This window comes from Giraffa tippelskirchi, chromosome 5, assembly GCF_054371585.1.
Source record: "Giraffa tippelskirchi isolate mGirTip1 chromosome 5, T2T-mGirTip1v1.2.pri, whole genome shotgun sequence".
In the NCBI taxonomy this organism is placed as follows: Eukaryota; Metazoa; Chordata; class Mammalia; order Artiodactyla; family Giraffidae; genus Giraffa; species Giraffa tippelskirchi.
Genome location: NC_137279.1, coordinates 100,739,761 through 100,760,524, shown reverse-complemented (window position 1 = coordinate 100,760,524; position 20,764 = coordinate 100,739,761). Strand labels below are relative to the sequence as shown.

Here is a 20,764-nt window from a genome sequence, read left to right as displayed (position 1 = left end):
CTCTCTTGCCCCCTTCTCCTCCTGCCCTCAATCTTCCCCAGCATCAGGGTCTTTTCCAGTGAGTCAGCTCTTTGCATCAAGTGACCAAAGTATTGGAGCTTCAGCTTCAGCATCAGTCGTTCCAATGAATATTCAGGGTTGATTTCCTTTAGGATTGACTGTTTTGATCTCTTTGCAGTCCAAGGGACTCTCAAGAGTCTTCTCCAACACCACAATTCAAAAGCATTAATTCTTTGGCGCTCAGCTTTCTTTATGGTCCAACTCTCACATCTGTACGTGACTGTTGGAAAAACCATAGCTTTGACTATACAGACCTTTGTTGGGGAAGTGATGTCTCTACTTTTTAATATGCTGTCTAGCTTTATCATAGCTTTTCTTCCAAGGAGCAAGTGTCTTTTAATTTTATGGCTACAGTCACCATCCACAGTGATTTTGGAGCCCAAGAAAATAAAATCTGTCACTGTTTCCACTTCTGTTTGCCATGAAGTGATAGGACCAGATGCCATGATCTTCGTGTTTTTGAATGTTGAGTTTTAAGCCAGATTTTTCACTCTCCTCTTTCACCGTCATCCAGAGGTTCTTTAGTTCCTCTTTATTTTCTGCCATAAGGGTGGTATCATCTGCATATCTGAGGTTGTTGACATTTCTCCTGGCAATCTTGATTTCATTATGATAGAAAAGCATTTAAATTTTGCCACTTTTCTGCGTCTTCATTTATTTTGGAGAGCTTCCTGTGTCACATGAAACTTACGGGAAATCATGTGAATACTTCTCTCCTGTGAATCTGCCTGTGTCCATCTTTGTTCTTTTCAAATTCAAGATCCAGTCAGAGATCTTACAGTGCATTTTTCATGTCTGTTTATTCTCCTATAATCTAGAAATGCTCCTCGGCTTTTTTTTCTTTTTTTTTTTACTTTTTCATTAAATTGACAGTTTTGAAGAATCATGGCTATATGTTTTATGGGGTGTCTCATAATCTGAATTTTTTATGATTGGATGTCCCTTTGTCTTGAACCCACTCAGTGAACCTTTTTTGTCACTACCATTCCTAGTTCACTGGTGGTCTCCGTGTGGCTCAACTGTTTTTTTTTTTTTTTTTAATAAATTTATTTATTTTAGTTGGGGGCTAATTACTTTACAATATTGTAGTAGTTTTTGCCATACATTGACATGAATCAGCCATGGGTTTACATGTGTTCCCCTTCCTGGACCCCCCCCCCCACCTCCCTCCCTATCCCATCCCTCTGGGTCATCCTATTGCCTCAGCCCTGAGCATTTGTCTCATGCATCGAACCTGGAATGGTGTTCTGTTTCACATATGATAATATACATGTTTCAATGCTATTCTCTCAGAACGTCCCACCCTCACTTTCTCCCTCAGAGTCCATAAGACTGTTCTATGCATCTGTGTCTCTTATTCTGTCTCGCATATAGGGTTATCGTTAGTATCTTTCAAATTCCATATATATGCATTAGTATACTGTGTTGGTGTTTTTCTTTCTGGCTTACTTCACTCTGTATAGTGGGCTCCAGTTTCATCCATCTCAATAGAACCGATTCAAAAGTATTTTTTTTAATGGCTGAGTAATATTCCATTGTGTATATGTACCACAGCTTCCTTATCCATTCGTCTGCTGATGGACATCTAGGTTGCTTCCATGTCCTGGCTATTGTAAACAGTGCTGCGATGAACATTGGGGTACACACGTCTCTTTCATTTCTGGTTTCCTCGGTGTGTATGCCCAGCAGTGGGATTGCTGGGTCATATGGCAGTTCTATTCCCAGTTTTTTAAGGAATCTCCACACTGTTCTCCATAGTGGCTGTACTAGTTTGCATTCCCACCAACAGTGTAAGAGGGTTCCCTTTTCTCCCCACCCTCTCCAGCATTTATTGCTTGTAGACTTTTGGATAGCAGCCATTCTGACTGGTGTGAAATGGTACCTCATTGTGGTTTTGATTTGCATTTCTCTGAAAATGAGTGATGTTGAGCATCTTTTCATGTGTTTGTTAGCCATCTGTATGTCTTCTTTGGAGAAATGTCTGTTTAGTTCTTTGGCCCATTTTTTGATTGGGTCGTTTATTTTTCTGGAATTGAGCTGCAGGAGTTGCTTGTTTATTTTTGAGATTAATTGTTTGTCTGTTGCTTCGTTTGCTATTATTTTCTCCCATTCTGAAGGCTGTCTGTTCACCTTGCTTATAGTTTCCTTTGTTGTGCAAAAGCTTTTAATTTTAATTAGATCCCATTTGTTTATTTTTGCTTTTATTTCCAATATTCTGGGAGGTGGGTCATGGAGGATCCTGCTGTGATTTATGTCGGAGAGTATTTTGCCTATGTTTTCCTCTAGGAGTTTTATAGTTTCTGGTCTTACGTTTAGATCTTTAATCCGTTTTGAGTTTATTTTTGTGTATGGTGTTAGGAAGTGTTCTACTCTCAGTCTTTTACAAGTGGTTGACCAGTTTTCCCAGCACCACTTGTTAAAGAGATTGTCTTTTCTCCATTGTATATTCTTGCCTCCTTTGTCAAAGATAAGCTGTCCATAGGTGCGTGGGTTTATTTCTGGGCTTTCTATTTCGTTCCATTGATCTATATTTCTATCTTTGTGCCAGTACCATACTGTCTTGATGACTGTGGCTTTGTAGTAGAGCCTGAAGTCAGGCAGGTTGATTCCTCCAGTTCCATTCTTCTTTCTCAAGATTGCTTTGGCTATTCGAGGTTTCTTATATTTCCATACAAATTGTGAAATGATTTGTTCTAGTTCTGTGAAAAATACCATTGGTAGCTTGAAAGGGATTGCATTGAATCTATAGATTGCTTTGTGTAGTATACTCATTTTCACTATATTAATTCTTCCAATCCATGAACACGGTATATTTCTCCATCTGTTTGTGTCCTCTTTGATTTCTTTCATCAGTGTTTTATAGTGTTCTATATATAAGTCTTTTGTTTCTTGAGGTAGATATATTCCTAAGTATTTTATTCTTTTTGTTGCCATGGTGAATGGTATTGTTTCCTTAATTTCTCTTTCTGTTTTCTCATTATTGGAGTATAGGAATGCAAGGGATTTCTGTGTGTTAATTTTATATCCTTCAACTTTACTATATGCATTGATTAGCTCTAGTAATTTTCTGGTAGAATCTTTCGGGTTTTCTATGTAGAGGATCATGTCATCTGCAAACAGTGAGAGTTTTACTTCTTCTTTTCCTATCTGTATTCCTTTTACTTCTTTTTCCGCTCTGATTGCTGTGGCCAAAACTTCCAAAACTATGTTGAATAGTAGTGGTGAAAGTGGGCATCCTCAACTGTTTTTTTTAATTAATCTCTCAAAACCTTTGACACAGTTGATCACTTCTTGAAACATCTTTTTCCTTTGGCTTCTGGGACAATACTTTCTCTTGCTTCTCTATCTGTCTTATGTCTTCTCCTTCTCTGCCTCCTTTGCTGAGGGAATTTCATCCCAGGGATGTCCATAAATTTCCCTCTAAGTACTAATTTAGCTGCATTCTACACATGATATGTAGTGTTTTCATTTTCATTCAAATTGGTTTTGGTTTTTTTTTTTTAATTCACTCTGATGGGTAGCCTGTGGGACAGTTCCAGGCATTTTATGGCTGTGAGGGCTCTAGTATTGATATGACCAATGCAGAGGGTTTTCTGCAGTCATTTTAAGGAAGTCCTTGCCAAGTAGCCATATGAATTGTTTTGAAATGTCACAGAATCTTAATGAGGTGCATGTCAGAGCTTTTCTTTTATGTGAAGAGCTGTTGGGAACATATAGATTTTGAAAGAAGCCTTCCAGGTTATTTTGCTACCCTCAGCATGAGAATGACTAATTTATATCTAACCCTATGTCTTGATTTGTTCTGTAGAGTGAGAACCTGAAGGTTTCAGTTTTGGGTCTGTTTGGTCTTTAGCATCTCCCTGTGCTTCAGTTTCCCAAAGAGTAGATTTGTTCCTTGGGTCAACATTTCTTAGACATATTGGATGTGCCAGGCTCTGTGACTGATGTTGGGTAGTGCTGATATCATAATATAAACAAATAATTATGAAATGCCTCAAAGAGAAATGAGACTTGGGCCCATTATCAGTTAGAAGGATCTTGGCTTCTCTGTAGCCTAGCCATCAGCTTCTCCATTCATAGTCTGCCCCAACTGGGAACACATTTATTAGAAGTGCGTTCTTTCTTTTCCAGGTGTGGAACCAGAGCCTTTTGAAATTGGAGACCACCTGATTGAGGCTAGTGGGAAACTTCACGTGCTGGATAAGCTGCTGGCATTCCTGTATTCCAAGTAGGTGATAGGTTCATATTTTCTACTCGGAGTTGGTGATTGTTAAAACCAGAATAATGAGCAACTCACTGATGTCTTGAGATTAATCCCAGTTCTCCTTTTTTCCAAGACCCTGATTCAGGTTCCACCTTCTCTGCAACTACACCCTTCATCCCATGCCATCTCCTCTGTGATCATCCTTTTCTTTCCTGAATTCCTACAGCACTTAAGATCCTAATCCAGCACTTGGCAACGTACTGCCTTAATCTGCTATCTGGTTAATTGCTATATTAACCATGTCACTCCAGCTGTATTGTTTAGTTCTACAAAGACAAGATACCATCAAATGTTTCTTTTTAAAAGGGCTGCTGGTGTACCTTGCTTTGAATTGGCACGTATTAAGTACTTAGCAAATATTTACTCTTGTTAACTTGTGGGGCTTGATTTGAACTCAGGGAGAACGCGGGGACTCTTTCCCTGAGATACAAGTTGGGTATTGGAAGAATAAGCCACTTTTGAGGCCTGTAAAGGTTTAGCTAAGTGTTCAGTGTCGTGGTGTCCAGCCTGTATCTGATCCTCTGGTCCTTGGAGGGACAGAGCAGTCTAAAAAAATATCCCAGTTTCCCAAGGATTTCTAAGTTGTCCCTTAGGGACAACTGACCTAAGAAGGCCTGAACCAACCTAAAACCTCAGATTTGGCAAAAGTGTCCAACATTAGGAATGTGCAAGTCAAACAACTGCATGCCTGATTGTATCTCCTCTAAGTGTCCTAGTGTTGGAGAAGGACCCGTAAATAGCTTCTCTTCAACCCTTTCATTTCACAGGTGATGAAACAGGCCCAGAGAGGCTGAGTGGCTTGTCTGAGGCCACCACAGCCAGCAAATGACAGAAATGGGATTAGATGATGTCCTTGATTTTAAGTTCAATACCTTTTCTACCAATTTGAGGCTAGAGTCTTGAAGGAGTTTTTCATAATTGTTCATCTATACCTATTGCAAACTCAGATTAAATTAGTTTTCCTAATAGAATGTTGTTTAGACAGTGCCATACAGTACTTCCTTGTTTATGCAAACTTAATAGCTGATAACCATGGGGCTGTAGGTTTGAACTATTTTTGTTGTTTTTTTTTCGGCCATACCATGGAGCTTTTGGTTGAACCCTGCCCTTGGCAGTGAAAAGCGCAGAGCCCTAATAACTTGGAGCACCAGGGAATTCCCTTGAATTTGTCCTTGACCTAATCCATTTTGCCACCTCCTTTCTTCTTTCTTCTCCCTACATAAGTTTGCTCATATATCATATGGGATATGAAATGCCACCTGCCTCTTGCTTCTCTAAAGTGACGCTTCTCAAAATTTTCAACCAGTAAAGCTATAATTGAAAGGATAGTGACTTTCACCCCAAAGTAGAGAAGAGCTATGGATTGCCAACCACAAGCTCTTCAGGGTCATCAGTTTTTGTTTCATTTTTTGTACATTTGAATTTTGCATTTTTCTCTTCACATATCTTTTATTTTGCTGTCAAAACTGTATGTTTCTTTCCATTTAGTAATTGCCATCCTAGAAAGAAGCACCTTGGTTATCTAGGGCTTCTTAAACCCTCTGGTGCATTGACACAGACTCCTGGGAATATCCCAACACTAGTGACAAGTGCTGTAAGGACTCAGCTACTGGTGCAGTTACACCCTTATATAAAACATTTCACATTACTGAAGAAGGCTCTGTAAATGATTATGACATTTATGTTTCTACTTCAGGATTTCATGTCTTCATAAACTTGCATTCTTCACTAAGTTTCACCTGCAGGAAATCCACCCTAAATACTATTGGAGTTGGCAGTTTTTCCTTTTCTTTTTCTTGCCAGGGGCCATCGAGTTTTACTTTTCTCCCAGATGACCCAAATGTTGGATATTCTCCAAGACTACCTGGATTATAGAGGTGACATCCCTTGGCCATTACGTTACTGAAGACTTTTAGACTTAACAGTCCAGATGGGCCCATGAAGAATTATCTGGGGTGTGGGGATGTTACAGAGAAAAACAGTGTAAGAATATTATTCAGAATCAAAGGAAGATAGCTTACAGTAGGGGCATGCCTGTATATGAGAAGAGACAAAATTCGTGTTTGGTTTTGAGCAGACAGTGTTTTACTACACAGTGAGTAATTGAAAATGGTTTCTATTTCTCTGTTTTCTCCCTCTGTGTTAAGGCTATAGCTATGAGCGTGTGGATGGTTCTGTGAGAGGAGAAGAGAGACACTTGGCCATTAAGAACTTTGGACAGCAGCCCATCTTTACTTTTCTCTTGAGTACCAGGGCAGGTAGGCCACATCCCTATTGATGAAAGCAAACAAATTAAAGGGAGAAACAGTACATTTAAATCCTAATCATTAGAATGTTTTTCCTTAATTCACTGAAAGGCAAGGTTTTTACTGAGGAGTGTAAAAAAAGGGATGGGGGGAATTGAGGTAGATTACATCAGTTTATCACTGTGCTAGACTTCTACCATGGTCCTTGTTTCTGTCAAACTGATTTAAGCTTTTCATCTCAATCTGGGATTGTTGGAAAGTAATTCTGATCTCTTTTGACCATTGACCTGGGAGCATCCTGAAAGATATCTATACTTTTGTATAGAAATTTTAGTTTTAGTCATGTTCAATAGAGACAGCTCTCCTTCCCAACCATGAATTTGGGGAACAAGATAGCAACCTGCCTACTAGTTGTCCTTCTGACAGGTAGCTCTGAAAGTGTTGTGAAAACTTAATAAAAATCTGCTTTTAAAAAGTGTGATTATAATGAAATTGCCAGCTCTTTAGAATTAATTGTAACATTGTCTGTATATGACTTAAGTCATAAATATTTTATATGACATTTGTAGTGCCATACCACTTATGGTAGGTGCCCAATATGCTACTGGAGATCAGTGGAGAAATAACTCCAGAAAGAATGATGGGATGGAGCCAAAGCAAAAACAGTACCCAGCTGTGGATGTGACTGGTGATAGACGCAAAGTCTGATGCTGTAAAGAGCAATATTGCATAGGAACCTGGAATGTTAGATCCATGAATCAAGGCAAATTGGAAGTGGTCAAACAGGAGATGGCAAGAGTGAACGTCGACATTCTAGGAATCAGCAAACTAAGATGGACTGGAATGAGTGAATTTAACTCAGATGACCATTATATCTACTACTGTGGGCAGGAATCCCTTAGAAGAAATGGAGTAGCCATCATGATCAACAAAAGAGTCCGAAATGCAGTACTTGGATGCAATCTCAAAAACGACAGAATGATCTCTGTTCGTTTCCAAGGCAAACCATTCAATATCACAGTAATCCAAGTTTATGCCCCGACCAGTAATGCTAAAGAAGCTGAACTTGAACGGTTCTATGAAGACCTACAAGACCTTTTAGAACTAACACCCAAAAAAGATGTCCTTTTCATTATAGGGGACTGGAATGCAAAAGTAGGAAGTCAAGAAACACCTGGCGTAACAGGCAAATTTGGCCTTGGAGTACAGAATGAAGCAGGGCAAAGGCTAATAAGAGTTTTGCCAAGAGAATGAACTGGTCATAGCAAACACCCTCTTCCAACAACACAAGAGAAGACTCTACACATGGATATCACCAGATGGTCAACACCGAAATCAGATTGATTATATTCTTTGCAGCCAAAGATGGAGAAGCTCTATACAGTCAGCAAAAACAAGACCGGGAGCAGACTGTGGCTCAGATCATGAACTCCTATTGCCAAAGTCAGACTTAAATTGAAGAAAGTAGGGAAAACCACTAGACCATTCAGGTATGACCTAAATCAAATCCGTTATGATTATACAGTGGAAGTGACAAATAGATTTAAGGGACTAGATCTGATAGAGTGTCTAATGAACTATGGACAGAGGTTCGTGACATTGTACAGGAGACAGGGATCAAGACCATCCCCATGAAAAAGAAATGCAGAAAAGCAAAATGGCTGTCTGAGGAGACCTTACAAATAGCTGGGAAAAGAAGAGAAGCGAAAAGCAAAGGAGAAAAGGAAAGCTGTTCCCATCTGAATGCAGAGTTCCAAAGAATAGCAAGGAGAGATTAGAAAGCCTTCCTCAGTGATCAATACAAAGAAATAGAGGAAAACAACAGAATGGAAAGACTAGAGATCTCTTCAAGAAAATTAGAGATACCAAGGGAACATTTCATGCAAAGATGGGCTCGATAAAGGACAGAAATGGTATGGACCTAACAGAAGCAGAAGATATTAAGAAGAGGTGGCAAGAATACACAGAAGAACTGTACGAAAAAGATCTTCATGACCCAGATAATCACGATGGTGTGATCACTCCCCTAGAGCCAGACATCCTGGAATGTGAAGTCAAGTGGGCCTTAGAAAGCATCACTACGAACAAAGCTAGTGGAGGTGATGGAATTCCAATTGAGCTATTTCAAATCCTCAAAGATGATGCTGTGAAAGTGCTGCACTCGATATGCCAGCAAATCTGGAAAACTCAGCAGTGGCCACAGGACTGGAAAAGTTCAGTTTTCATTCCAATCCCAAAGAAAGGCAATGCCAAAGAATGCTCAAACTACCGCACAATTGCACTCATCTCACACGCTAGTAAAGTAATGCTCAAAATTCTCCAAGCCAGGCTTCAGCCATACGTGAACTGTAAACTTCCAGATGTTCAAGCTGGTTTTAGAAAAGGCAGAGAGGAACCAGAGATCAAATTGCCAACATCCGCTGGATCATCGGAAAAACAAGAGAGTTCCAGAAAAACTTCTATTTCTGCTTTATTGACTATGCCAAAGCCTTTGACTGTGTGGATCACAATAAACTGTGGAAAATTCTGAAAGAGATGGGAATACCAGATCATCTGACCTGTCTCTTGAGAAACCTGTATGCAGGTCAGGAAGCAACAGTTAGAACTGGACATGGAACAACAGACTAGTTCCAAATAGGAAAAGGAGTACGTCAAGGCTGTATATTGTCACCCTGCTTATTTAACTTCTATGCAGAGAACATCATGAGAAACGCTGGGCTGGAAGAAAGACAAGCTGGAATCAAGATTGCTGGGAGAAATATCGATAACCTCAGATATGCAGATGACACCACCCTTATGGCAGAAAGTGAAGAAGAACTGAAGAGCCTCTTGATGAAAGTGAAAGAGGAGAGTGTAAAGGTTGGCTTAAAGCTCAATGTTCAGAAAACTTAAGATCATGGCATCTGGTCCCATCACTTCATGGGAAATAGATGGGGAAACAGTGGCTGACTTTATTTTTGGGGGCTCCAAAATCGCTGTTGATGGTGATTGCAGCCATGAAAGTAAAAGACGCTTACTCATTGGAAGGAAGGTTATGACCAACCTAGAAAGCATATTAAAAAGCGGAGACATTACTTTGCCAACAAAGGTCCGTCTAGTCAAGGCTATGGTTTTTCCAGTGATCATGTATGGATGTGAGAGTTGGACAGTGAAGAAAGCTCAGTGCCGAAGAATTGATGCTTTTGAACTGTGGTGTTGGAGAAGACTCTTGAGAGTCCCTCGGACTGCAAGGAGATCCAACCAGTCCACCCTAAAGGTGATCAATCCTGGGTGTTCATTGGAAGGACTGATGTTGAAGCTGAAACTCCAATACTTTGGCCACTTCATGCGAAGAGTTGACTCATTGGAAAAGACCCTAATGCTGGGTAGGATTGGGGGCGGGAGGAGAAGGGGAAGACATAGGATGAGATGGTTGGATGGCATCACCGACTCGATGGACAGGGGTTTGGGTAAACTCCGGGAGTTGGTGATGGGCAGGGAGGCCTGGCGTGCTGCGATTCATGGGGTCACAAAGAGTCAGACACGACTGAGCGACTGAACTGAACTGAACCACTTACGGAGTGCTCTCATTTACTTAAATAATGTCAGCTCTTGGAGATTAAATTATTCTCATGTCATGGAAGAAGCAGACCTTAAATTAATTTTGAATTCACAGAATGTTAAGTTTCTTTTTTTTTCTCTCTCTCTCTCTCTTTTTTCTGGTAGACCTAAATCTTGATGGAATAGAATTAGGAGCTCTAAAGGGATGTGTGTCCTCTATTGTAAAGAGAGATCAGTATATTTATGAAAAGAGAGTTCAGTCTTATTTAGTAAACATTTATTAAGTGCCTGGTACTATAGGGTATTAAAAAGTAGTGTTGAATATAATCCTTGACCATAAGGAGATTGTTTCACCTGTGTACGTCTCATCTCTGTATTACAGAGATATAGTGAAATTCATTTGGTCCCACTCGCTTCTAAGATCATAGAGTGCACCCTCGATCTCAGCCACTTATTCATGTCACAGTTGTCTTAAGGTAGTAAAAGTGGCTGAGATTGAGGGTGCAGTCTATGATCTTAGAAGGAGATCCAACCGGTCCATCCAAAAGGAAATTGGTCCTGAATATTCATTGGAAGGACTGATGCTGAAGCTGAAAGTCCAATACTTTGGCCACCTGATGTGAAGAACTGACTCATTAGAAAAGACCTTGATGCTGGGAAAGATGAAGGCAGGAGGAGAAGAGGATGACAGAGGATGAGATGGCTAGATGTCATCACTGACTCAATGGACATGAGTTTGAGTAGACTCCAGGAGTTGGTGATGGACAGGGAGGCCTGGCGTGCTGCACTCCATGGGGTCGCAAAGAGTCGGGCACAACTGAGCAACTGAACTGATGCCTTACTGATTTCAACACCATCATACTCTGCAGCATTGTTTGAAACATCTGAAATTAGGAAGAAAGATCTGCTTTTCAACTAATCTCCTTGGAGTTCTCTGAATTAGTCAGAACAGAGGGATCTCTTAGGAGCCAAAGCAGTCCTGAGCCTTTTCCAAACACCAGCTGTCCTGTTTGCTGTCACGTTTTAGTTGTTGATTTGCATCATCATCATTTATTCAGAAGAATTGATGCTTTTGAACTGTGGTGTTGGAGAACACTCTTGAGAGTCCCTTGGACTGCAAGGAGATCCATCCAGTCCATCCTAAAGGAAATCAGTCCTGAATATTCATTGATGAAGCTGAAACTCCAATACTTTGGCCACCTGATGTGGAGAGCTGACTCACTGGAAAAGACCCTGATGCTGGGAAAGATTGAGGGCAGGAGGAGAAGGGGACAACAGAGGATGAGATGGTTGGATGGCATCACCGATTCAATGGACATGGGTTTGGGTGGACTCTGGGAGTTGGTGATGGACAGGGAGGCCTGGCGTGCTGCGGTTCATGGGGTCGCAAAGAGTCAGACACGACTGAGCGACTGAACTGAATATTTATTCAAGTTTCTCTCTGACTTTCGGGTATTTCTGATTGAGTCATGTTGCCACCAGGTGGCAGTGAGAGCTCATGAATATGTCTCAGACAAGTCTGGCTATAGCTTGTTTACAAAATATCACCCCTTAATGAAAAAGAGCTGAACTTAACAGTAACCCAAGAAGAAAATTTTTATGAAATAAAAATTTCATAAAAAAATTAAAAACACTTCAATGAAATAAGTGTCTGGGAGTATTATGGAATAGTGGATAAAAAACATAGACTCTGAAGCCAGACCATGTGGTACTGAATCTGGCTCTTTCTCTTCCTATCTCTGCAGCTTCCAATCATCCCTTAACCTCTCCGTGCTTCCATTGCAACATCTATAAAATGAGTACCCATGATTGTTGCGAGGATTGTAGGAGTTAATATATGTAAAGCACTTTAGAATGGTGCCTGCAGAGAGTAAAGCATAGCACCTGGGTAGCTGTCATTGTTATTCAGTATATTAGCATCTCTCGGTAATCAGTCTTTATTATCTGTTTATTCCAACTTTAATTTTATATAAAGGCTTTAATTAGAATGTTCCTGCCTGACTTAAGATCCAGTTTAGAGGCAGTAGCCCATCTCAGAAGGTAGTTCTGGTTCCTAGAACAAGCCGTTTCAGGCTTGCTTGTTTCAGCAACGAGCTGTAATGACTCTGGCAAGAGGGAGTCCATTTTGTGCTTGTTTCCACATTAATCAAAGAGAAGGCTGTAATTTGCCTTCATAGTTCTTCTCATTAATTCCTGTAGTCCAAGGAGCCTCCACAGCCTTTTTCCTAAAGAAAGACTGGAAAATTGTCCCCGGGAGTGTTTTTGTCCTTTGGTTGGTTTTGTTACCTTCTCCTTAATTAATGTGGAGACAAGTAACAGAAGAGAATTACTAAGGTCTTCTCCAATCAGAGAGAGGTGGCTCCCCTGCTCCGCTTGGGGATGTAATACATGACATCTCCTCTTCTCATTAACTTGTGTCAGAGCCCGTGCTGCCAGGTTGTAACTTGCAGTGGACATTAAGAGGTCTTCTTTTGAAAGTGCCCATAGCAGACCTCTCTCATATTTAAAACTGTTTCTCAAAGAGCATGTGTCGGTTTTCCACAGACTATTCTAAACGAAGTTCAATGAAGATTTTTAAACAGAAGAGATTTAAAATGGATTCAGGGTGCTAACTTAAGTACCTACTTTTGCTCCTTACCCTGCTCCACTCATTTCCGTTACTTGCAGTTGTTAAACTTTCCCGAGTCAGACAATAAAAGCCTAGGTAGGACTTTTAACCACTACAAAGCTCTGTCTAGAGTTGAGGATGGTGGTGTCAATTTGAAGTATGAAACCAGTCATTTTGGCTGCTTTCAATTTATCAATCTGAACGCTGTGGCCTTGTGTCATCATAGTCTGGTCCTTAGCCCATGTACTGCTGCTAACATTCTTTTTTGTATTGTTTTCAGGTGGAGTTGGCATGAACTTAACAGCAGCAGATACTGTTATTTTTTTTGACAGTGATTTCAATCCTCAGAATGACTTGCAAGCAGCTGCCCGGGCTCACCGAATTGGCCAGAACAAGTGAGAGATTTAAGCATAGCTCTGGTTCCACTTCCTTGGCTCTTCAGTAGTTCTGGGTTGGCGGGGAAGGTGAAGGATGTGGGCTGGTGACAGTTCTAGACTGGAGGGTGAGAGACCAGTAGGTTTTAGCCCATCTCTGTTGCTGACTCCAGAGTAGTAGTACTGGGCTGGGACTTGCTTTGGTAAAAAGAGCAAAGTAAAATTGTGAAAGGACTAGGAGGAACTCTGAGAAGTTATTTAACATCCTTCCTGAGTTAAGGTGTGATTCAGTTTAAAAATGAAGTTATGGGTTTATGGACCTAAGATAAAAAGATAAGTCTTACTCTCTGACCTGGTGATGATTTAGATCTAACAGAGATTTTCCTCTACCACAGATAAGGAACCCCAATCATGACCACCTCGTCATCCCTCCCTTGACTCTCTTGGAAAGGTTCAGTGAGAATTAGAGGCCAGGTTCTCTCAAACAAATAACTCAGGTTCACATACAGTAATCCCCCATTAATTGTACCCTGAACGTGGCATTTTAGGTTTGTTTCCTTTTTTGTGTCTTGACCTGGCATGCTTGTGTGCTTCTTTGCAGACCCTTCTATGTTAGCATGTTAGTTTTCTGTGATTTCTCTACAGGTCTGTTAAAGTTATTCGACTGATTGGCCGAGACACTGTAGAAGAGATTGTCTATAGGAAAGCGGCCTCCAAGCTGCAGCTCACCAACATGATCATAGAAGGGGGCCATTTCACTCTGGGAGCCCAGAAACCTGCTGCGGATGCTGACCTCCAGGTAAGACACACTATTCTTCACTTTGTTTTTGTTTTTAACTTTTTAATTTATTTGGCCTTGCCAGGTCTTGTTTGCGGCATGTGGAATTTTTAGTTGCCGCATGTGGGATCTAGTTCCCTGACCAGGGATCAAACCTGGGGCCCCTGCATTGGAAACATGGAGTCTTAGCCCCTGGACCACCAGGGAAGTCCCTGTTCTTCATATTAGAAAATGTCATGGTTTTAGTCAGTGCTTCCATGGGTGAGAAAGTAGATGAATTAACCACCCACTCTTTCCTGCTACACGTTTGTTCCCTAGCCAGATTCCTTCCTGCCATGGGAAGATCCCCTGGAGGAGGAAATGACAACCCTCTCCAGTATTCTTGCTTGGGAAATCCCATGGACAGCGGAGCCTAGCGGACTGTCGTCGATGGGGTCACAGAGTCAGACACAACTGAGCATGCATGCACGTAATATCTATACTACATGCAAGCTGCTGTGGGAGCAAAAATGAATATGATAAATAAAAGCAGCAGAATACAGAATAAGGATGGACTTTGGATCCCTTTTACTTGGATTTAGATCAAAGCCTTGTCTCTTACTGGCTGTGTTGCTTTGAGCAGATAGCTTAACCTTTGCTTTCTGAAAATGAGGATACCACAGTTTCCATCAGGGGGCCTTAAGAGAATTAGATAAAATAAACAACTCAGCATAATAAATAATGATTTATCTCGTACCTCCATCTTAACCCCAGACCCTTTGATCAGTGCTTTACATCACCTTCTTCACACTCAGAGGAGGGTAGACAAGATCAGGAATTCAGAATTATGCTGTAGGAAAAACAGATGAAAGAACTAGAGTTAATTGCTTAAAGGAGGAGACACCAGCTAGGAAGCAGATGCAGGCTTGGAAGATGTTAAAGAAAACTCTTCTGGAAGAGGACTTGGAGATATTCTCTAGCAGCTGTTGGGTTTAAATTAGAACACATATTATGATATAGCCCAGGTCCTCCCATTTTGACCCAGGGATGAAGGGCTGGAAGCAGAGAGACTGACTTCTAGGATACTGGAAAGATCCAGGCGTGAAGTGAGTTAATAAACCTCTGACACAGGCAGTAGCAATGGGAGGGTCTGGTGTGAGCAACATTACAGAAGAAGAAATGACAGGAGCTGCTGCTTAGAGGTGGGAAGCTAGGGAGAATGGAAAATTTTAAGATGTCTGTAAGGTCTTCAGCCTGGATAATGAAGAGGATAGAAATTAGGCAGCAAGAAGGTTAGGTAGAGATTTAGGAAGAGGAAGATAATTTAGGCTTTAGTCAACAGAGTTTGCAGTAAAAATGTATAAAAAAAATACTGTTAGAGAAAAAACTCAGATAAAAATTTCATTTGCAAAAGTTTGAAGAGAGTAGACTTCAAGGGGACTAGTTTATCAAACAGAAAATACAACAAGTATTTAAAAGGAAAAATTACACACTATTAAAAGTGGAATTACCAAGTATTTGGTTAGTCTGGTTTTTCTCACATGGTTATCATATCCACAAAGATCAGTGCATATCTTTACACATCTGCTTTGCAGAAGACAGGGCTCACACTGGTTTTGTTAGAAAGTCAGTAACTTACGGGAAAGGCTCAAGGTTTCATTTATTTTGGAACTTGAACTAGAAAGTAACCCTGGGTTTTGTATGTTTACTTGTTTGGGTCTTGTTTCTCTTAAGGTGCAAAGTGTGTTTTTTTTCCCCTTTCTCTGTTTTTCCCTTTGGTTCCCAATTGATGTGTGCACACTTGTCCATGCTGGTGGCAAAGCAGATTGTACATGTGTTCACGTTATCCAAGAGGCAGTTACAAATGTAAGATGGCAGCTTGAGAGAAAGGTATGGGCAGACTGCGGAGACTCTTACAGTTCTCCAAGCATGAGTTCTCTGTAGAGCCTCGTGAGTGACAAGTTCAGTATTGGGTCTGGTGAGGGGAATGAATGGCTGAGCCTTGGCATGCCCACATTCTGGATGTGGGAGGAGGAGTTGTCAGTAAGAAGCTTGAATTCTCTCCCAGTTGAGGAGGGGCTTAGGGGATTTAGTGATGGTGTCCCTGTGACTTAGGCTGCTGGGCATGTCTGTGTGATTGTGTAAACACGTCTCTGTGCCATGGGCCAGATGCTAATGGGAACATAGACCTCCCTAGCTGTTTGAGAGGGCCTCTGTCAGAATCTCGCCCAGCTCGTGGTTAGTTGAAGGTTACTTCTGATTTTTCTCTTACCTACCAAGCCTCTGCAAGTTATCTCTGGTTGCCAGAAGCAAAGATAACACCCCAATGCCCTTATCTCCAAAGAGAGCAGGGTTTGTATAATAAAAAGAATCCAATAGTCAAAGATGTGACTGTGGTTCAGTAAATCTAAGAAGTACTGGATCGTGAAATCCTCAAAGAAGGAAGCAGATTCATTATCCTGCAGGAAGAACATAATAAAAACAGAGGCAGAGGCAGATGGAGTGAACATTTATTGAATGCTCACTGTGCTCTAAGTATCACATGAAGTGCTTCTTTCCAATTGTTTCTGTGATACGAATAACAGAAGAATGAGGTAGGCACTCTCCTTATTCCCATTTCAAATAATTTGCCCAAGAATGTTCATTCATTAAGACTCCAATCCAAGGACTCTGTAACCTCCAAGCACATGCCCTTGCCTTTAATTACTGTAATGTATTTCTTCTCGTGGGCTTCCTAGGTGGTGCTAGTGGTGAAGAACCCACCTGCCATTGCAGGAGACATAAGAGATGTGGGTTCGATCCCAGTCAGGAAGATCCCCTGGAGAAGGGCATGGCAACCCACTCCAGTATTCTTGCCTGGAGAATCCCATGGACAGGGGAGCCTGGTGGGCTATAGTCCATAGTGTCATCATGAAAGAGTCAGACATGACTGAAGCGACTTAGCATGCACGAACATTTCTTCTCTGAAAATACATGTGGTCCCTTGATAACTGAGACACATCACAAGTGAAAGGTAGACTAAAAGGAGTATCTCAGTGTGGACCAGTCTTTTTCATAAATAGTGGCTTCTATATTTGGTGCCAGTTGCTGAAATGAAAGTTGCTCAGTCATGTCCAACTCTTTGCTGAAGTGAAAGTTGCTTAGTCATGTCCAACTCTATACAGTCCATGGAATTCTCCAGGCCAGAATGCTGGAGTAGGTAGCCTTTCCCTTCTCCAGGGGATCTTCCCAACCCAGGGTTTGAACCAGGGTCTCCCAAATTGCAGGCGGATTCTTTACCAGCTGAGCCACCAGGGAAGCCCAAGAATACTGGAGTGGGTAGCCTATCCCTTCTCAAGGGGATCTTCCCAACCCAGGAATCGAACCAGGGTCTCTTGCATTGCAGGCCGATTCTTTACCAACGTCCCGCGTAGCTCAGTCGGTAAAGCATCTGGCAACAATGCAGGAGACCTGGGTTCAATTCCTGGGTCGGGAAGATCTGGAGAAGGAAATGACAACCCATTCCAGTATTCTTGCCTGGAGAATCCCATGGACAGAGGCCCCTACAGGCTACAGTTCATGGGATGGCAAGAGTTGGATACAACTTAGTGCTATTTTTTCTTTACCAACTGAGCTATCAGGGAAGCCAATTGCCAAAGTCAGTCACTTTTTTGTATATATCAAGGTTATACATAAGTATATCAAGGTTAAAGATAAGTATATCTAGGTTTGTTCAATTCTTCCAGTGAGCTACCTACATTTTTTTCCAGTTGTGACAGAGTATCATAAGATTTCCAAGTTATTCACAAAATAAACCAGCTAGAGATAGCTAACCCCAAAAGACAAGATGCAAATGAGCCAAAGTGTGAATGCAGCTTGGTTCAGAGCCTCAGAGTTAGCACTTAGGGAAGTACACAATTGAAAGGAGGAAACTACAGCCAGGAAAGATGATCTGAACTTTTTTAGGTGGTTCCTACATGCCTAGGGAGAGGCTGAGGGTTCGTTAGAGAGCAGGGAAGAGAAGCAGGGTAGTGCAATGCCAGAGGCATGTCCAGCAAGCAACATTAGAATTGAGAAACGGCTCTTCCGTCAGGAGAGAGTTGTCACTGGTCTTTAGTGAAGATGGTTTCCACTGAGCACTGTGGTGGGAACAGAACTGCCAAAGGAAAGTCACTTAAGGAATATGCTGTGTAGCCTTCTCATTCCAAGAAGTTTAGCAGTAGGAGGGGTGGGAGAGTAGCTAACAGGATCTGTGACGTCTCACGTGACTGCTGGGAACGCCTGTGAAAACCTCTGTGCGAAGATAATGCCGGAAGTGACTGTTACTCTTCAGGACAAAGATTGGAGGGTCAAATTTTCTGTTTATTGAGAATTGTCAAAGTTAGGCTCTGACTGTCATTTATCACCTCTCTGCTCATCCATCATCCAACTACAGAACAGCCCCGTTGGTGTCATCTATCACAGGGCAGGAAGAAAGGCTGAGCATCAGGACAGGGACGCGCCTGGTATCTAAGCCACTTCACAAATCACTGGTGCCCAGTGTTTGTTTTCATGAGGGCCAACTGGACTTTTTTGTTTTCTTCATTCAAGTTGAGCGAGATACTCAAATTTGGTTTGGATAAACTGCTGTCCTCGGAGGGAAGCACCATGGATGAAATAGACCTGGAGTCTATCCTGGGAGAAACAGAAGATGGTCACTGGGTCTCTGATGCCCTGCCTACAGCAGAAGAAGGAAGCAGAGAGCCAGAGGAAGGAAGTAAGTGGGGGGTGAGAACAGAGCTAATGGCATGGCCACCCCAAGCTGGAGCAGGAGATGGGTCCCCATTTCTATGTTGGTAGTATTTGGATTTCTGATTTGAAATGTTTTTTTCTACATGGTAGCATTGTAAGGATGTTCCTTGATGTCTTAGGGTTATTTTATAATGAATTTATTTGTCTGTACCAGTGGCACACAAATTCAGTGTGGAATGGAGTGAGAGATCTGCTGGTCTTACTAGGCTTCTTGATTCGAGAGTACTTTATTCCTTTCATGCGGAGAAGGGCAGTTTCTTTACCCGATGCTGCTTCCTTTTTTTGAGTGGAGAGTAGGCTGACATGACTTCTCTTTTTGTGATTCTTTTTCGTTTCCATAGGACCCTGAATTTCCATCACCTGCTTCATTCTTTCTCTTTGCCACCAAACTGTCAAGGCACAACCTCCGGAAGCAATGCCTTCCCAAATTGCTAACTTCAAGTACTTTCTAGTCTCTTCCTGTCAGTTCCTTAGCAGTTGCTTCTCTGATCTTCCCAGTTGCAGACCTTTCCTCATTATTTTCCCACTTGGAATGTGTCCTCCTCGTGGGGGACAAATTCGATCTGTGTCTGATGTTGTTAGAACCCTACTGCCTCTTTTCCATGCAGTCTCTGCCTGACTCCACTGTGTGCTTGGGAGCTAATTCAGCTCATTTGGGATGTTCATTTTTCTACCTTCCTGCAAATTGAAGTTTGTAGTACTCTCCAACTCCTCGCTTTTTAGAAGATGTGGGTTCAGGGTGGCTTTGTTGTCCTTGTTATTCCTTATGGTTTTTATAGGATGTTTGGGAAGATCAGAATGTAGACAGCTGGCATTATTCTCTAAGACACCGCTCTTTAACTTTCTCATTGTTTAGCTTTTACATTTTTGAATATTAGCATCCCATTTTTATTGTTCAAGAACCCTTTCTGAGTCTCTGCTGTTGTTTTAATTGTGTCTTGTTCTGTTTGCAGGGATAGAATATCCTGAGGACTTTTATTGTAGCTTTTTAAAACAGTATTCCTCTACACCCTGTGCTGTATATTTGTCTTGTCCTTGTTGGTAGTTTCTCTGAAATATCTGGTGTGCCCTGGCTGTCTGTTCATGTATGCAGGTGAAATGCAGAGCTGATGGTCAGGTCTGGCCTGAGCAGGTATGTGGATTCCTGGGGCTTATTCCAGCATCACTGGTTGGTGAGCTGGCCTTCACACTGGAGGGGCCCTCCCAGATGTCTGTATTTGGAGTCTTTTCTCTGGGCAACTCCATTTCTCCAAAGACGAACCCTTTAATATCTTTCTGGAAGAAGTGAATGGGGTCTGGAGTAACCTGTTTGCTCAGATTGAGGAGACAACATGAATGAAGGGTTTCAGGGTGCTCCTGTGACTGCTGTTTTTTTTTTTTTTTAATTGGAGTATAGTTGCTTTACAATGTTGCGTTAGTTTCTGCTGTAGGGTGAAGTGAATCAGCCACATGTATACATATATCCCTTCTTTTTTTAGATTTCCTTCCCATTTAGGTCACCACAGAGCACTGAGTTCCCTGTGTTATACAATCAGTTTTCATTAGTTATCTAAACTATTTTATATGTAGTGGTGTATATATGTCAATCCCGATCCATCCCACCACCACCTCCTTACCCCTTGGTATCCATATGTTTTTTCTCTACATCTCTGTCTCTATTTCTGCTTTGCAAATAAAGATTATCTATGCCTTTTTCTAGATTCCACATACATGTGTTGTGTGTGCTCAGTCACAACCCCATGGATAATAGCCTGCCAGGCTCCTCTGTCCATGGAATTTTCCAGGCAAGAATACTGGAGTAGATTGCCGTTTCCTTCTCCAGGGGATCTTCCTGACCCAGGGATCGAGCCTGCGCCTTTTGCGTTTCCTGCCTTAGGAGGCAGATTCTTTACCACTGTGCTTTCTAGAAGAATATATGCATTAATGTACGATATTTTTTTTAGCTCCTGTTACTTGGTGTGCAGACTTTCTCTCAGTTATCCCTCCCTGCCGTTCCTTGTCTGTGGAAGTTCTGAGCTTTTGGAGGATTGAAAGGGTCTGTGTTCTCATAATCATCCCTTGACCGGGCACCTGTGTTTTGCTTCCACTGTTCTTTTAACTGTTATCCCTTGAGCCACTTAAAATTTTCTAAAAAGGTGTTGAACT

The 20,764-nt window shown here is 41.6% G+C and overlaps 1 protein-coding gene across 27 annotated transcripts in view; it reads left to right on the top strand.

The window, feature by feature from the left end:
- CHD1L (chromodomain helicase DNA binding protein 1 like) overlaps positions 1-20,764 on the top strand; it is a 69,543-nt gene that overhangs the window by 33,591 nt on the left and 15,188 nt on the right. For all 27 annotated transcript variants that reach the window (XM_081493018.1, XM_081493017.1, XM_081493022.1 and 24 more), the window contains 6 exons: positions 4,192-4,288; positions 6,128-6,201; positions 6,472-6,582; positions 12,999-13,113; positions 13,738-13,891; positions 18,419-18,584. In XM_081493018.1, the coding sequence (XP_081349144.1) occupies positions 4,192-4,288; positions 6,128-6,201; positions 6,472-6,582; positions 12,999-13,113; positions 13,738-13,891; positions 18,419-18,584 (717 nt within the window). The remainder of the gene's footprint in view (positions 1-4,191; positions 4,289-6,127; positions 6,202-6,471; positions 6,583-12,998; positions 13,114-13,737; positions 13,892-18,418; positions 18,585-20,764) is intronic.